At 37.6% G+C, this 17,989-nt stretch overlaps 1 protein-coding gene across 4 annotated transcripts in view; it reads right to left on the reverse strand.

Annotated features, from left to right (window-relative positions):
* tjap1 (tight junction associated protein 1 (peripheral)) overlaps positions 1–17,989 on the reverse strand; it is a 112,650-nt gene that overhangs the window by 19,829 nt on the left and 74,832 nt on the right. For all 4 annotated transcript variants that reach the window (XM_055169299.2, XM_055169297.2, XM_055169300.2 and 1 more), the window contains 2 exons: positions 14,368–14,529; positions 2,853–2,919 (listed from right to left, as the gene is read on the reverse strand). In XM_055169299.2, coding sequence (XP_055025274.1) covers positions 2,853–2,919; positions 14,368–14,529 — 229 coding nt within the window. The remainder of the gene's footprint in view (positions 1–2,852; positions 2,920–14,367; positions 14,530–17,989) is intronic.

Genomic DNA, 17,989 nt, shown 5'->3' on the forward strand with positions numbered 1-17,989 from the left:
GAGTCATCCTAATTGAATCACTGTGTCTGATGATGGCCGCAGTGTATCACAGTTATGATGATGTATTAAAACATTCACTGGAAACTGTTTTACACACAGGCACACAGAGAAAGAGGCTTAAGTCTAGCGTTTAATATTTATTCAATCAGCTTTTGAGGTTGTTCATTGTTTGTTTCCTTTCTGGAGTTTGGTGGAAGGACGGCAAATTCTCATCAAATTAAAGCTTACAGGAAAAAAAATCATGCTGAGTTGTATCTGCTGCCTGACAGATCTGTCGTGAAGCTTATAACCATAACCATGACCATGACCATCACATCAACCAAAGCTATCATACAGGACACTCTGCATTTACTGAAATAAAAAACATCAAGGGCAGATCAAAGGAAATATTTACACAGACAAAATCTATCTATCTATCTGAAAGATCTCTGTCCCACTTTATCAAAAATACCTTGGTTAATGCTACGATAATGAAAAAAGCTCTTAGAAGCGTGGAATAACATGAAGGTGAGTAATTAATGACAAAAATTTCATTCAGGTTGAACTATGGCATTTAAAGGACACATATTATATGCCCATTTTTATAAAATGTAATAAACGTCTCAGGTGTGCCTAGAATGTGTCTGTAAAGTTTCAGCTCAAAATACTCCACAGATTATTTATTATAGCATGTCCAAAATGCCCCTATTTGGACGGGAGCAAAAAAGTGCAGTTTTCATGTGTGTACCTTTAAAAATGCAAATCAGCTACAGCTCCTCACTCCCTTACCAACAGACAGTGAGCACTTTCAGTTAAAAATAGATCTGATTCCTCATAACCTGTCTCCATTGACTTTGTATTGCGAGAGGCTGCCTCCTTGTCATTTCTGGTTTATAACAAAAAACAGAATAATGCCTAAAAGCTGCTGTGTGACAAAGTGTACAGCTATCAAGCCAAAAAACCCAGAAATACGTAAGGAATAATTGACGACGGGCCATTGAATTATAAGAAAATAATGCTCACCAAGGTGGTAATGTTACACCCAGGTGTGCATTATTTTCAAATAATTCAAAGGACCGGAGTCAATCATTCCGCTTATACCACGGTTACCACAAACATTGCTCTGGTGCCTATTTTTAAGACATTTGAAAAATTAGGTGTGCGGTTTACAGAAAAATAATCAACACCCATAGAACATTTCTCAGCCAATCTGAATGCAGCATTCAACAGACCCGTGGTATAAGTTTTTATAAACTGTCGACCACAAAAAAACGAGCGTTTAAAATGGGCAACTTTACATAGTAATACTATTAGTAGAACTGCACCCACTAGAGGGAAACGTAGTCTGCGATCCACTTTTTTCTACTTGAAGGCTGGGTGTTACGGCTCGACAGCTTATAAAAACTTATTTCTGGGTTTTTTGGCTTGTTAGCTGTACACCTTGTCAAACAGCAGTTTTTAGGCATTATTTTGTTTTTAAGTTTTATCTGTAAATACGTTTTTATAAGCTGTCAAACCCACAAAACAAGCATTTAAAGAAACAAAAGTGGAAACAAAACTCAAGGATATTATGTGTTGTTTTTGGATGAAATAGAGTGAATATGTGCATTTTTTGAAAAGGTGGTTTAGTTGTATGCAAGTTAAAGGATAATTCCGGTATTTAACACTTTGAGTCTCATTTCTGGTTTGTTTTGGATGAACTACAGTGATGGACACAGAAATGTTGACAATGGGTCGTGTCTTGAGTTTTTGACTCGTTTAGAAGCGTCTCTTGACTGCTTCAGAATGGAAGTCAATGGTCATGCACAAACATGTCATTAAAACAACACTTAACGTTCATTTTCAAAACTGTGCTGCTCACCGAGTGGTTCGTGGTGTTCGTTGATAATTGAAAACAAGTTGTGTAGCGAAATACAGTTTCTGTCGTGTTTTATTTGGCATTTTGTAAAATTCCATTGACTTCCCTTGGAAGACGCATTGCTCGCTGATATATCACTCCGCCGCCGGGAAACAGAAAAGGGTTTACTTTCAGAAGAAATTTTCCCATATTTGTAGGGCTGACATTCGATTCGTGGGTTGACATTCGATTTTCAGTTTTGAGATTCGAATATATATATATGACTTGCATGACGGAGCACTGGGGTTTCTGCAAAATATCTTCTTTATTGTTTTGCTGATGAAAAAACATATTGGATGGTGTAAGTGTTTTAAATAAACTTGATTTTGAAAGTATGCTACCATTTTATTACAGTTTGTTGGACTACGTTCATTCATGCTTCAGACTCAAATATAGAGCGGAAGTATATACGCGGTTGTGAGGTATCTGAAAAAATAGTTCCACTATAGCAAATAACACGGATTGAAATTATACATTTCGCCAATATATTTGTTTTTAATCATCAACGAACACCACGAACCACTCGGTGAGTAGTACAGTTTTGAAAATGAACGTTAAGTGTTGTTTTAATGACATGTTTGTGCATGGTCATTGACTTCTGAAGCAGTCAAGAGACGCTTCTAAATGAGTCGAAAAGTCAAGACACGACCCATTGTCAAAATTTCTGTGTCCATCACTGTAGTTCATCCAAAACAAACCAGAAATGAGACTCAAAGTGTTAAATACCGGAATTATCCTTTAACTAATCTGCCAGTTTTACAATGTGTTATGTGACAGATGAAGATAGGTGTAACTGGTGAATTAGTCAATAGAAAACTAAAAGCAGATGGATTCTCTATTAGAGTTCATAATACTCATGACAAACGGAGCATTGCACCATTACAGCAGTCAAAACAAATAAATGCAGTTGAAGACATCTATTGTTAATGAAACAGCGGCATCAGAATGTAAATATAAAGTGATGTTTAAAGGTTACCAGTGCGTGAAGTTTCTCCTCTAGGTCCTGATTAGCTCTCTGAGATGCTGTGTAACTGTTCTGCAGTCTGCAGGAGGAAAAACAAAACAAATGCACATCACTGTCAGGGTGTAAGGCAGTTCATCCTGATGCTGTGTGAGGTAATGAGACTATGTATGGCCATTGGCCAATGACACTGAACTATGCAGAAAAACACTACAGAAATTCACTGCTGTGTAACGGTACAGCACTGCATGGCATACTGAGGTGGGACGTGGGTGAATCTGAAGTGTCTGGTTGCTGAAACCATGCCCGCCTAGCTCGACTTTAGTGACAGCAGCAGCAGTTCACCACGTCCTTAATTATGCAGAACTTTAAGAGTTAATAAAATTTTAACGGATGAGATACAAAGAAATTCACCCCTTTACAGTGATCATAAAGGGCAAATTAGCTTTACAGACCAAAACCACCTTTTGTACCAGGCTGTAAACATTATTTCCTGCTGTAAAGTTGGGCATTTTAACATGGAGGTCTATGGGAATTGACTCCCTTTTGGAGCCAACCTCTAGTGGCCAGTTGCTGAATTGCAGTTTAAGTCACTTCCGTATTGGCTTCATCAGAGAGATCGGAAGGTTGCCCCTCGAGTAACATGAGCTCATATTCCAAGCACAGAGTTTTAAGAGAGTGAGTCTGATGTTAAAGCAAAGACATCGAATCCTCAAGTAGTCAGAACACCAACGCAGATTACAGAAGAAGCACTTAAGAAACAGATATTTTCATCATGAAAAGCCAATAAATTTCTCCTTCATCTGCTATTCCTTTGAACAAAAACATCAAAGTTTGACAAATTTAGCGTGCAGGAACCATAAAAAACTAATTTTTATTGGGTTCAAACTGAGTTTATAGTACATACATCCAACCATGATAGGTTACACAAAATAATGGTAGCATATTATGCATAGAATGGTTACTCATAGCTTCACAACAAAAATGTATTAAGGTGCATTAAGTTTTCATGTAACTTTCATGTAATGCAAACTGTTAAGAGATTTAGCTACATGTTTATACACTCTCAGAAATAAAGGTAGAAAAGTTGTCACTGGGACAGTACCCTTTCAAAAAGGTACACCTTTGTACCCAAAGAGTGCATATTAATATATTAAGATACATATTGGTACCTAAATGGTACATATTAGGGCCTTTTAAAAGGGTACTGGCCCAGTGACAGCTTTGTACCTTTATTTTTTGACAGTGTACCGCAGCTCGTATATCTCCACATGTATCAGTGGTCTTACAATGTTTATGATTGCCAACCTGACAGGCGTGTGTACATCAGAATTACAGTAACCGTTTTATAATACTACGGTTTTGAGTCATTTCTGAAATCCAGGCTATGATTTTACATTAATTTCAATCTTTGACATGACCTTACCGAGTCAATGAAGGTTATTTTTCACTTAATGTTTTTCACATTATGCAGAATGGCTTGCCATTCATTCATTTTAAATAATAATATCTTTTAATTTGCATTCCTCTATTTCTACATAAAAAGACAACATTTTAGCACACAGTTTAAACAAGATGATATATTTCTGAGTTGAACGGTTTCACTGACACAGAACAGTGATGAGTACAGCAAACTTTCAGAAGTATGATCACATTTCTTTGGGTAAGCAATACTATCTGCCTGCTAAATTCAACTTTAACCCTAACAACTATTTAAGGAACACATCATCATAAAACCCTAAGGAAGTGGGGGTTACTATTATTGACATTACAGTCACTCAACCGTCTCACTTTCAAAGTCACAAAGTTTGCTTGTGTCATGGAAATTATTTGTTTGTAATCTACTCGCGCAAATCGTTGAATTCACATTTTGTGTGTTCACCCATTATGCCAGTTCCTGTAGCTCATTTGGTAGAGCATTACATTGGTAATGCAAAGATGACGGGTTCAATCCCAGAGATCGAAAGTTGCTTTGGATGAAAATGTCAATTCAAATATTAACACAGCTTTAATTTTGGGGTGAACGGCTCTTTGAATTATTTACATTTTTCATTTCAAAGATTCAAGTTTACATAATGAGGTGATGTTGATACTTTGATATACACCATATTGTCCCAAATATAAGATGACCCCCCCTACCCTTTTCAAAGTGTACCTTGGTTACAACTATGTAACTTGTAACTAATGGTTACAAACTCACGTTTATGCCGCCAGCTTATAGATTACAAATGAAAGCTTTCCATCCTCTAACACATTTACAATAGTGATGCGCGAGGAGTCTGGGTTTTTTCCAACCCACGGGTACCGCTTTTATGAAATATTTGGCCCGCCCCAACCCGCACCGCACCACACCACTGTATCACTTTTTACAACCCTGCACCCGCAACCATTAAAATAGACCAACAAGTGTCCCTCAAAATGCGTGCATCAGAAAAGGTAATAATTTGTCGATTAATTCTAACAAATCTCATTTAAAACGAAACTAAACAAAGATTTTTATTAGTTTTATGCTCTGTCTTTGTAAATATCATTACATGATAAGAATTTATTGGTGTGGTCTCTCACTCTCCTAGTGCTCGCGTATGCATTAGACACGCCACAATGTCTTGTCAATTTAATTATTTCTATTTTGACATATAAAACAAGTTAACACTTTATACTTATGCCTATCTTTGAGTAGACAAAAGATTTAATCTTGGACGTATCCCTAAAGCCCGGGATACACTGCACGATAATTGGCTGTCCCAGACGAAAGATTGCCATCTTGAAACTATCGTCGCGATTTCTGTGATCGTGGCTCTCCATCGGTGGTCCTATGTCGTACAGTGAGAGAGGTTCAAAGACGGCCGTTTTCCCGGTCTTGCGTCCAAAGATAGCCTACGATAGTTTTCTGGCAGTGTCAGATATTCGGCATGATCACCGCACAGTGTGTTTGCTGCTACGACCTGCCAGACCACTCTTACGACCGGTTTTACCTCCAGCTGGTGCAACCACTTTTGTGGCTGTTCAAACACATTCGTTCACATGAGTCTTGACCATCCGTATGGGTTTTCGACTACCTCTGAATGTGGTCCGAAATGGACGAGCTCCAACTGTTTTACACCTCGTTTACACCTGTATTTAGCATTGTCTACTTGTAATCCGATTGGCCAAAACGCAGATGTAACCGCCTCTCTTTCTCTCTTGCAGATCAATACTGAGAATAATGAGAAGGGGCTTTACTGGCATGCTTCATAACAATAAGAATAGAATCAATTCATTTCAGCAAGGTTTGCTGATCTATGCCGAGTGCAGTCATAAACTCTCACTAGCTGCAGATGGTCAGTGCTGATGGATTGTAAAAGCTTGCAATAATTACCGCTTCTTGGTAGAATACAAAGGAGGAGTGGTCCAATTGACTTGCCACAGAAATCAAATCCAAATAATTCAACTTTCAGTAAGAAGAAATGAATGTGCCCTGAATGGTAATAAACTGGAAAATGGTAAAAGTAAAAACAGTAACAAACAAACAAACATTTACAATGATAAGTACTTGAACTCTTCCAAGGTTTCCCAAAGCCCCCTTTGTCTACCAAAAATCGCATGCAGCACAATGCATGCAGTAATGAGTGCGTTTACGCTAATTATCCTTACTAAACTGATAACATGTGGGGGTTATGTAAACGCATAAAACGGTCCATACATCGATCCGCACAGACAGCTTTTTGCTCATTACCCCCCGATTTCGCATGGCATGTAAACCTTAACCGACTTTCTCGCAGTTTTGTTCATGTGCGCATGTTTCCACGTGTGAAAGAAAAACGTCACATGCGAAGTGAGGCAAAGTAACGCATAAAATTTTCTGCTCGACTGAAGTGAAAATAAAAGCTTATGTTACATTTATAGGTTTTGCAGACATGAAAAGAGATACAACAGTAGAGCTTAAGACAGATTTCCCATCTGCTTTTTTGAACGACTATATGTACTATAGGCGGTGACATCACTGCCTGCGAGAAATCTGACAAATCTCCAAATTCTATGTAAATGCAATGCATGAAGCAGCTTTCTATAATAAGCAGATTTTTGATAGTTATCCACTTATTCTGTGTATGTAAACACACTCAATCCTACAGTGGTGTTAGTTTGCACAAAAAGGCTTGCACATGGCATGCTTGAGAACCACTAACCAATCACAATTCAATTAGGCAATCATCTGTAGAGTATGGAAGATTTTCTGCCAATTTAAAATGTAATTAAATGATAACATAAAAATAAAAAAAACGCAAAATATGTGCCAAAATTGAAAATTAAATTATTTCATTTGATAGGTGATAATAATGCATCTTTCCTGCCAAATTGAAAAATAAAAAGCAATTGATGATTTGACATTTCCAAGACAATATTAAAATTAGAAGTCAAACGTGAAAAAAGCAACAAATACATTTTTAAAAAGCATTTATTAATGCTTATGCAATAATAGTGACAAAATCTAATTTAAATGTAAAGTTAAATTTTATATTCTCATTTATTTAAGGGTTTTCATTTTAAGTTTTCATTTTCATATTTAACTTGTATGCAAATTCTATGTTAATCAGTGGGTGGGGTTTACTTGGAGATTGTCTGAAGCAGTGTTGCCAACTTAGCGACTTCATTGCTACAATTTGACATACATTATGTTTAAGAATTGTTTATATTTGAAAAAAGGAACCAACACTAAGGGGGCATGCACACCAAATCTTTTACGCCCGCGGCCGGCACATTTTCTCAATTGTTTCCAATGGAATCGCAGCGTTTTTCAAAACAGTCAGCAGCTGAACGTCAAGAGTTGAAAAAGATTCAACTTTGGGTGAAAAGCTCTGCTCGTCAATGTCAGTTCTCACATGCCCATCCAATCACAGTGGAGGAGGGGCGGGACTAAGTGACGGGTCTGCTGTTATGTATGTGCATATAGCTTATTCACACATCAGCTCCAGTAAAACGAGCTGCAGACACACACAGCGACCAGTCACTTACTGTTCAAATGAACATTATCTCCACATCTGTACACATTCCGTGTCGCCTGTGCCACCCCATAAGTGTCAGTAGCCATTTTTATTTTATCATTTATTTAATCAATTTATAATTGGCAGAAAAAACCTTCTATAGTAGTGAGATGGCATGCAAGTTTTAGATGTTGTAGGAAAAAAATGGAGTAGCAAATGAAAGCGGCACACATGTTTGATGGTAGGAATTCTGGGTAATTTAATCTCATTCCCGACTGCAGCACAGCGACTCAATCACGGAGTATCAGAGGTGCGTCAGACCCTTCATTAAATGACCACACGCTGCACTCAGATCTGATGATGAAAACTTATAACACTTTTTCTGTCCACACTGGAAAAAAGAGATGCTTTCGAGAATGAGCTTGACCTTTTCAGGAATAGAGTAAGTCCTCCCAATAATGCTCCGCTAATGCTGTGGTCACACTAGACTTTTAGCACGCAATCTACAGACAGCAATGGGATATTAGCTAGTAAGTGTTATTTTTATCCACACATCATTCCAACATGCTTGCATCGCTGTGTTACTTTTATTATTATTATTGTACAAGTCAGTATTTTGCGATACATTTATTTTCTTTTTTTCTCAACCTGAAAAGGTCACGCTGTGATGCATCAATCATCTATTGGTCACACGCCTTCTTCATGTGATACCCCAGAAGATATCTCATTAGACTAGATACTAGTGAAGCGCAGGTCGGATTTTTTAATGAAATTATTTCTTCCACCCCGCATCACTGTATCTATTTTTACAACCCGCTCCCGCAACCATTAAATAGACATACTAGGCATTGTAATGTAAATGAAAACAGGCTTTATTTCAGTCTAAAAGAAGCCATTCGATTACATCGCCATGTAAACTGGCAACAACATACAGTACGCTTATTAACCATAGAAACCAGCAAGATTGGATAATGATACATATTTTCAACATTTACAAAGCAGTGTTTGTATTCATCTGTATAGAAGAACTATAAATATCACTACATTAGATTTAGCAGCTTAACTTTCGGTTTCTTTTTAATGATGTAAATTTCGACCTTAATTTCACTGCACCTCATCTTTAAATCTTCACTTTTATTTCTCTGTTTGTTTTGTTGTTGTGGCTGGCAGCGGGAGCTGCTTGGCGCTTTCGTGACGTGAAGTCAAAGGTTTTAGGACATCACGCAAGTTACGTTGCTACGTAAGCCTTAAGGCTGTGCAAAATATCGATACACCTAACTATCGTGATACATTTTCCACGGTAGCGTATCGATATTTCGATCTTTACTATCGGTATTTTTAAAACTCATTAAAACCCTCTGTGTGCGTCAAACGACTTCCTCCACCGCTACTGTAGTTGTCGCTATCCAGTTGTCTGTCATATACGGCCATTCAGCCAATGTCTTAGAAGTTAGTGGGAATGAGAAAATGGCAGAAATTTTTTTTAAAGTAAAAAAATGCAGCTTTTTTACATTTTTAATTAAAAAAGAAGAAGTACTGCAATGTATCGCAACACGCAATGTATTGTACCGTATTGTGATTCATTGTATCATGCAGCACGTACCGTGATATGTATCGTATCGCGAGGCTCTTGTCAATATCCAGCCCTAAGTAGGCCTACGTACTTTAACCTTATCAAAAAACCTAATCAAATATGAAAATATATTCCCTAATATAAGCTATAGGGAATTGCATTTAACATGCATGTTTTTATATTTTGTTCGTAATCGGAGACTGCAATTGAAGACAATTTCAGATAGGTTCAATTAAATTTCCTCCATAGGTTAAAATGAGTATTACATATTGTTTTGTTTTTTTAAGAAAAACAATTTAATGCGTTTCTATAAATGAATTTTAGTAGTTGAAAGCAAATATAAAGTATTTAAGCACTTGCCTGATTAGGACACGGCATAGCAAATTCTAATAATAAAAAATAATAATACTGCAATTACTGAAGTTACAAGAGCTTAAATTAACACAGAGCGTTTACCATGTTTAGTCTTCATTCATCCACAAGGAACCCGACTGAGGCAAGAGTGTTTAGTTAAATGGAGATAAACCAGTCATTACTGTGGCGGTAAACCTCTAGACAAATAGCTCAGCCTCTCAGTGTGCCTGTGCTCATTAAAATCAGACCCAATCTCATTCTACAGCTTTATCATTCTGTTCTCCAACGATACCTGTAATGAACGCATTACACTTTAGGCTTTAAATCCACTCTTTAATTAGCCTGCAAAAAACCTAAAGTATCTGTTAAACGATACAGCTGCTAGATTGACTGTTAAACACATTTTTATTTACTTCCTAAAGACCATGCAGTCAGGCACAAATGTTATTTTAATGGCACAGCAGAGAAACATTTGTTCATTAACTTTCAGTAGGTCAACCTAAATCTAAAGGCTAGTTAGAAAAGGACTCTTTAAATAAAAAACAATATTACCAACAATTAAATAGGATTTTTGTGGTAATCTGTGGGATGTGCAAAGCTCTGAATTCATACCCATGAGTGTGATTCAAGTATGATGAAGAACTGCTGCTTTTTCAGGTTTGATCAATATTTTTTAAAACACAACAACTAAAATGTTATGCTATTTATATTGAAATACTGGATTAAAATATTGTTGTATTGTTAATAAAGTGTCATGCCGCATTTTCAAAACAATAACAAAGGCGAAGCTTAATGACAAAATGAAGAAGAGTGGAACAAATGGAGATTTAATTTTTCACCATGCAGAGATGTATGGAATTCGCTAATCATGTTTACAGATAAGATAATAAATAAATTTTTTAGAACTTGTATGTCTGATCATATTATTTTATGCCATCGTAAAGAATTAGCTGCAAAGCACAACAGCTGCATGCTAGATGCTATACTGTATAACCACCACTTTCACAATTGACCACTCATGTAGCCATAGTTTCTACAAGGGGAAACCGAGGATAGCACAGATATTACCTCATTGCTAGGTGACAATGACAAGGTTGTTGTTAGAAAGGATACGACTACAGCCAAATTTTTGTGAAATCTCGCCGGATGAGTGCAGTTTTCATTCCAATCCTACCCCCACATCTAACCTTATTCCCAACATTTCACGGGATTTAAGCCGTAGCTGTATCCACTTTAACCAGAACCACTGTTAATCCTACCCCCCAAAACAACCCTTATCCCAACATTTTACAGGATTTAGGCCGTAGCTGTATCCCATCTAGCCAGAACCACTGTTTTCCTCCTAATCCTACCCCCAAACCTCACCTTAATCCCAAAATTTTATGGGATTTAGGCCGCAGCTGTATCCCATCTAGCCAGAACCACTGTTTTCCTCCTAATCTTACCCCCTAACCTTAATCCCAACATTTTACAGGATTTAGGCCGTAGCTGTATCCCATTTAGACAGAACCACTGTTTTCATTCTAATCCTACACCCAAACCTAACCTTAATCCTAACATTTCACAGGATTTAAGCCATAGCTGTATCCCATCTAGTCAAAACCACAGTTTTCCTCCTAATCCTACCCCCAAACCTCACTTTAATCCCAACATTTCACTGGATTTAGGCCGTAGCTGTATCCCACCTAGCTAGAACCACTGTTTTCATTCTAATCCTACCACCAAACCTCACCTTAATGCCAACATTTCACAGGATTTAAACCATAGCTGTATCCCATCTAGTCAAAACCACAGTTTTCATTCTAATCCTACCCCCAAAACCTAACCTTAATCCCAACATTTCACAGAATCTAGGCCATAGCTGTATCCCATCTAGTCAAAACCACAGTTTTCCTCCTAATCCTACCCCCAAACCTCACCTTAATCCCAACATTTCACTGGATTTAGGCCGTAGCTGTATCCCACCTAGCTAGAACCACTGTTTTCATTCTAATCCTACCCCCAAACCCCACCTTAATCCCAACATTTCACAGGATTTTGGCTGTAGCTGTGTCCTATCTAGCCAGAACCACTGTTAATCCTACCCCCAAACCTAACCTTGAATCCAACAATTCACGGGATTTAGGCCGTAGCTGTATCCCATCTAGCCAAAACCACTGTTTTCCTCCTAATCTTACCCCCTAACCTTAATCCCAACATTTCACTGGATTTAGGCCGTAGCTGTATCCCATCTAGCCAGAACCACTGTTTTCATTCTAATCCTACACCCAAACCTAACCTTAATCCCAACATTTCACAGGATTTAAGCCATAGCTGTATCCCATCTAGTCAAAACCACAGTTTTCCTCCTAATCCTACCCCCAAACCTCACCTTAATCCCAACATTTCACTGGATTTAGGCCGTAGCTGTATCCCATCTAGCTAGAACCACTGTTTTCATTCTAATCCTACCACCAAACCTCACCTTAATGCCAACATTTCACTGGATTTAGGCCGTAGCTGTATCCCATCTAGCCAGAACCACTGTTTTCATTCTAATCCTACACCCAAACCTAACCTTAATCCTAACATTTCACAGGATTTAAGCCATAGCTGTATCCCATCTAGTCAAAACCACAGTTTTCCTCCTAATCCTACCCCCAAACCTCACTTTAATCCCAACATTTCACTGGATTTAGGCCATAGCTGTATCCCACCTAGCTAGAACCACTGTTTTCATTCTAATCCTACCACCAAAGCTCACCTTAATGCCAACATTTTACAGGATTTAGGCCGTAGGTGTATCCCATTTAGACAGTACCACTGTTTTCATTCTAATCCTACACCCAAACCTAACCTTAATCCTAACATTTCACAGGATTTAAGCCATAGCTGTATCCCATCTAGTCAAAACCACAGTTTTCCTCCTAATCCTACGCCCAAACCTCACTTTAATCCCAACATTTCACTGGATTTAGGCCATAGCTGTATCCCACCTAGCTAGAACCACTGTTTTCATTCTAATCCTACCACCAAAGCTCACCTTAATGCCAACATTTTACAGGATTTAGGCCGTAGGTGTATCCCATTTAGACAGTACCACTGTTTTCATTCTAATCCTACACCCAAACCTAACCTTAATCCTAACATTTCACAGGATTTAAGCCATAGCTGTATCCCATCTAGTCAAAACCACAGTTTTCCTCCTAATCCTACGCCCAAACCTCACTTTAATCCCAACATTTCACTGGATTAAGGCCGTAGCTGTATCCCATCTAGCCAGAACCACTGTTTTCATTCTAATCCTACACCCAAACCTCACCTTAATCCAAACATTTCACAGGATTTAAGCCATAGCTGTATCCCATCTAGTCAAAAACACATTTTTCCTCCTAATCCTACCCCCAAACCTCACCTTAAAACCAACATTTCACTGGATTTAGGCCGTAGCTGTATCCCACCTAGGTAGAACCACTGTTTTCATTCTAATCCTACCCCCAAACCTCACCTTAATCCCAACATTTCACAGGATTTAGGCCATAGCTGTATCCCATCTAGCCAGAACCACTGTTTTCATTCTAATCCTACACCCAAACATCACCTTAATCCCAACATTTCACAGGATTTAGGCCATAGCTGTATCCCATCAAGCCAAAACCACCGTTTTCATTCTAATCCTTCCCCCAAACCTAACCTTAATACCAACATTTTACGGGATTTTGGCTGTAGCTGTATCCTATCTAGCCAGAACCACTGTTTTCATTCTAATCCTACCCCCAAACCTAACCTTAATCCCAACATTTTACGGGATTTAGGACGTAGCTGTGACAAGGCCACAAAAAATTTACAAATCCCTGGGAACTTTGAGATAATGCAAGTACACAACTGCACAAAATATTTCACACTGTGCTGATGGTTTTTGGTTATTTTATTACAAAAATCTTCATTATTATAAACAATCCGTCTGAAATCGGACGTACCACACCTACCATGTTGATACATCACGTTAACTGGAATGACGTTAAACAAACACAATTTAAACACAATAAATAGCAGTTTAATATACTGTATGTATTCGCATTTGAAAAGACCCATGTGACCTCTGTGAGGCATTTTTTAATAAAACAACACCTCTCCGTTTCTTGTTTGTTGGATAACTCCTCTCCTACTGTTTTTCGAATACTATGAATTCGAACATACTACTCGTCTTGCCTACTGCTTTTCGCCTACTATGTAGTATGGAAGTAGGCAGTTTCGGATGCATCCTCCCTCACCTAAGCACGCTGCACTCCACTACCATAGCAACCCTGGACCACACAGTTACCAGTCAATCACAATCCCCCAAGCACACATTTATCACCACATTATCTTTTCTTTAATTCCAAAGTGTTTTATTTTAGGTTTTAATGCATTATTTGCATTGTGATACACATGTTAAAGATCTGTGTGATGCACCTGCCGCCTAACATAAATGTCAATGACAAAGTAAAGCAATATCAGAATGCATTACAATTTATTGTTTTGTAGTCCTTATTATAAGTTGGTGGGATCCGTCTACTATCTCATCTCTTAGCAAACACGTGACGACACAAATGCATCCCAGTATAATGCAAGGTATTTCTGGGATTAGTGTATAATATAAAGAGATGGATGCAAAGCTAACCTTCTGAACTTGTCTCTCATTTTCTCAAGGTCGTCTCTGGTGCGACCCATCTCTGCCTGCATGTAATGTCGACTGGTTTCAAATTCGGTCTCCATCACCTCCATCTTATGGGTGGTCTGCGACAGGCGGCAACGCAAGTCTTCATTATGCTGCTGCAGAATCCTATAAGATGAATAATACAGGTAAAAGTCAAATAAAAAAATTAACCTAATGAGAAAAAAATAAGCTAATGAGATCTTCAGTATTAGACTTAAAGGGATAGTTCACCCAAAAATTAAAATTCTGTCGTCATTTAATCACACTCATGTTGTTCGAAACCTGTATGAGTTTCTCTATTCTATTAAACACAAAATAAGATATTTTGATAAATGATGGATGGTACCCATTGACTTTCACAGTATTTCTCATGACAGAATTTTCATTTTTGGGTGAACTATCCATTTAACAGCCAAATGAAAAGCACATCCACAACATCATAGTCATGACTACAGATGCTCCTCAACTGTGTGAGGTTTTCACACCTCACAACTGAGTTATAGGAAAATACCGGTCAAAAACTGCTAATTCTCTACACCAACATTTGTTGTGTTTAGTATTTATAATGTTTACCTTTTTGATGTTTAATTACTGACCTTACACATTGTCAATAAATGAAAAAAGCAGATCACATCTGTCATCTCTCCATTGTGACAGATGTGATCATAGACACGCGCTGGGAATCGAATTCCACTTCACCGAACATTTCCCAGACACTAAATATTTCATTGGCACAGGCTCCTGAAATTCCCTAGCAGGTTTTCTCCTCATCTTTATTTTTCCAGAGCTGCTTTTAAATCTCAGAGTGACAGAAGCAGAGAAAGCGGCACTTAGACACAACACGTATCCAGACTCATTTTTGTACACCTGCCATGTAAAACTGTTAAAAGAAGCAGGAAAGCAGAGAAACGGGAACATTAATGATTCATTCTATAGGCCGAGATGCGGGCAGGGGTTTAAAGCTATAAATACACCAATGTAGCTCTCTTTTCACAGCAAATTGCTTGTTCCCTGGCACATGTTCAGTGCGCAAATGGAGCGAAAGGACTAAGTAAAAGACAAAGTAGATTTCTAGTAAATGTAAAAAGCATAGAGAAAGAAAGCATGTGCTTTCAAGAGACGTAACTTGCATAACTTACTAATGATGCACTAAAATGAAAATTCTGGGTAGAAACCAAAAATTCTGTATGCACTTGGCCGAATACCGAAAATTACTTGCATTTAATGAATCTAACTTCGAAAACTCTAAACTAATAAAATAATCACATTTTACTGAAAGTAATACATTTAAAAAATATATTTTAAAACAATCCTATATATTATTGTAGCCAATTATTTATATATTGGCCTAACTATTATACATCTGTAAATTCATCAATTTGAAGGCATTTTAGTGTTTACCCTACACATAAGTTTACTTTAAAGAAAGAGTATCAACCTTTACCAACTTACGGTCCACCAATGATCGTTTAAAAATATTCGAGGACCACCTTTCCAAATGTTATTGTATGGACACAGAATAACAGAAAATTGAAAATGTATGACTTTCGCATCACTATGAAGTCTATTAATGATAAAAGGTACCCATAGGTGGTACACTTTTAATAGACGAATGAAAAATGTCATTGCTTCCAATGGGTAACCAAACCACAGGCATAATAAAACATTTAAAGTTCAACCTTTTAGGCTTAGACTTTATCTTTATTATGATGGTATAGGGTAGTACATAGTTACATCTTTAAATTAAAAATATACAGCCATCAAAAAAAAACTAAAGAGACCATTTCAAGACTGTTTTCAGTCAAAAATTTTCTACACTGAAATTACACTGGTGTGAATGCAGAATTAATGTCCCTCCATATTCATTTTTCACTCTTTTTATTAAGATACAAACAGAAAATACAGGAAATATGTACACAAAATAAAAAAAAAACATTTTTAGGACTAAATGTCTTCTTCAGACATCAGTCAGTAGAGTTGGAGTACTCGAACTTGGACTCGAGTCCAATTTTGAATGAACTCAGACTTGTCATGCACTCGGGTGAATTTGTACTCGGACTTGACACGGACATTTTGGACTCGAAAAATATCCCGAGTACAGTTGAGTCCGCGTCATGTGTAACAATAAAACCAGCATAAACTTAAGATGAGAAATTAATAAATGTCTCACTGTCTCCCCCTACTATTATTTAACTGCAAAACACTAACAGGCAGCAGCCAGTCCCATCATTCGTGCGGACAAACACACACATCAATGCGTGGCTAGCACGATGTCCTCAAAGTCAGCAATAATTGTTTTGTTTACAAAAATCATAGAGAATTTATTTGCAAGACATCTAGTAAAAAGAAGATACCTCTATATCCCTTTCTTTTCTTTAAAATCATTTTTGATAGGAAACTAGTTGACATAAAATAAAAATGTTCAATGGCAATGACAAGATGCAATAGAGATATTTTTATTACATTTTTATTTTGCCATCGGTTTAATGGGTTGAAAGGTTGAAGTATTAATAGAAAGTAACAATTACAAATTTTGTATTTTTTTAATTACTTTCTGGACTCGGGCAGACTCGACTTGGACTCGGCCTTTAAGAACTCGGACTTGAGTCCAACTCGGACCCTTTTGGACTCGGACTTGATGTTTAAGGACTTGGACTTGACTCCTACTCGACAAAGGTGGACTCGGACCCAACTCTATCAGTCAGTATTTAGTGTGACCTCTCTTGGCCCTAAACACATCTTGAGCTTTTTTGAGGAGACTGAAGTCCTGAAGTCATTCGATTAGAATTAGAAATTAGGATTTCATTTTATTTAGGTTTAAGATATCCTGCAATTTCCTGCTATTGCTCAAGTGGAAGAGGAGTTTGCCCTAAAAACCTTACCACTTGAGCTTATACTTTTATACTGTTTTTAATACTACATATACATTTCTTGTATTTTCTGGATGTATTCTATTAAAGAGACCGAGCAATAATTATATATGATCACTATAACACTACAAAAGCAACACATCTAATGGTAGCATGGTGCCCTAAGACTTTTCCTCAGTACTGTATATATATATAATGGTACATATAAATACACTTCTAAAGGTTACTGCGCCCATCAGACATTGTTGACTGCAGATTAAAAAATAAATAAAATTAAAATTCAATGCCAGGATACAACAATGTAGATTTGTAGATATTTCTAATGAATCACTGCCCAAGTATGCAGTCGACCATGAAGGTTTTGAAACAGAACCCCTGTATGACAAAATAAAGAAACTATTATTACCTACATCGTTAGTCTTTCAAAGTCAAACCCAGAGCCACAGGTGATCTCCCATGTGTGAGAAATTGTAGGAGACCATCTAACAGTAAACTGTAACTGATTCACTGGGTGTTAAAAATAGCCTGGATCTTGTTTAATGGCTTCTACTCTGACGGAGGTGGAATACATGATGGAGAAACTCATCCACCGTTAGCTCTCTACACCCATCCAGCACACAACCGGGCCAATCAATAAAGCTGCCCGCCTGACCGCATCTGCACGCTTCCGTTCAGCATCACATGAGCGAGATGGTGGAGGGAACGCTAAATCCGAC

Source organism: Misgurnus anguillicaudatus, chromosome 11 (genome assembly GCF_027580225.2).
Source record: "Misgurnus anguillicaudatus chromosome 11, ASM2758022v2, whole genome shotgun sequence".
In the NCBI taxonomy this organism is placed as follows: Eukaryota; Metazoa; Chordata; class Actinopteri; order Cypriniformes; family Cobitidae; genus Misgurnus; species Misgurnus anguillicaudatus.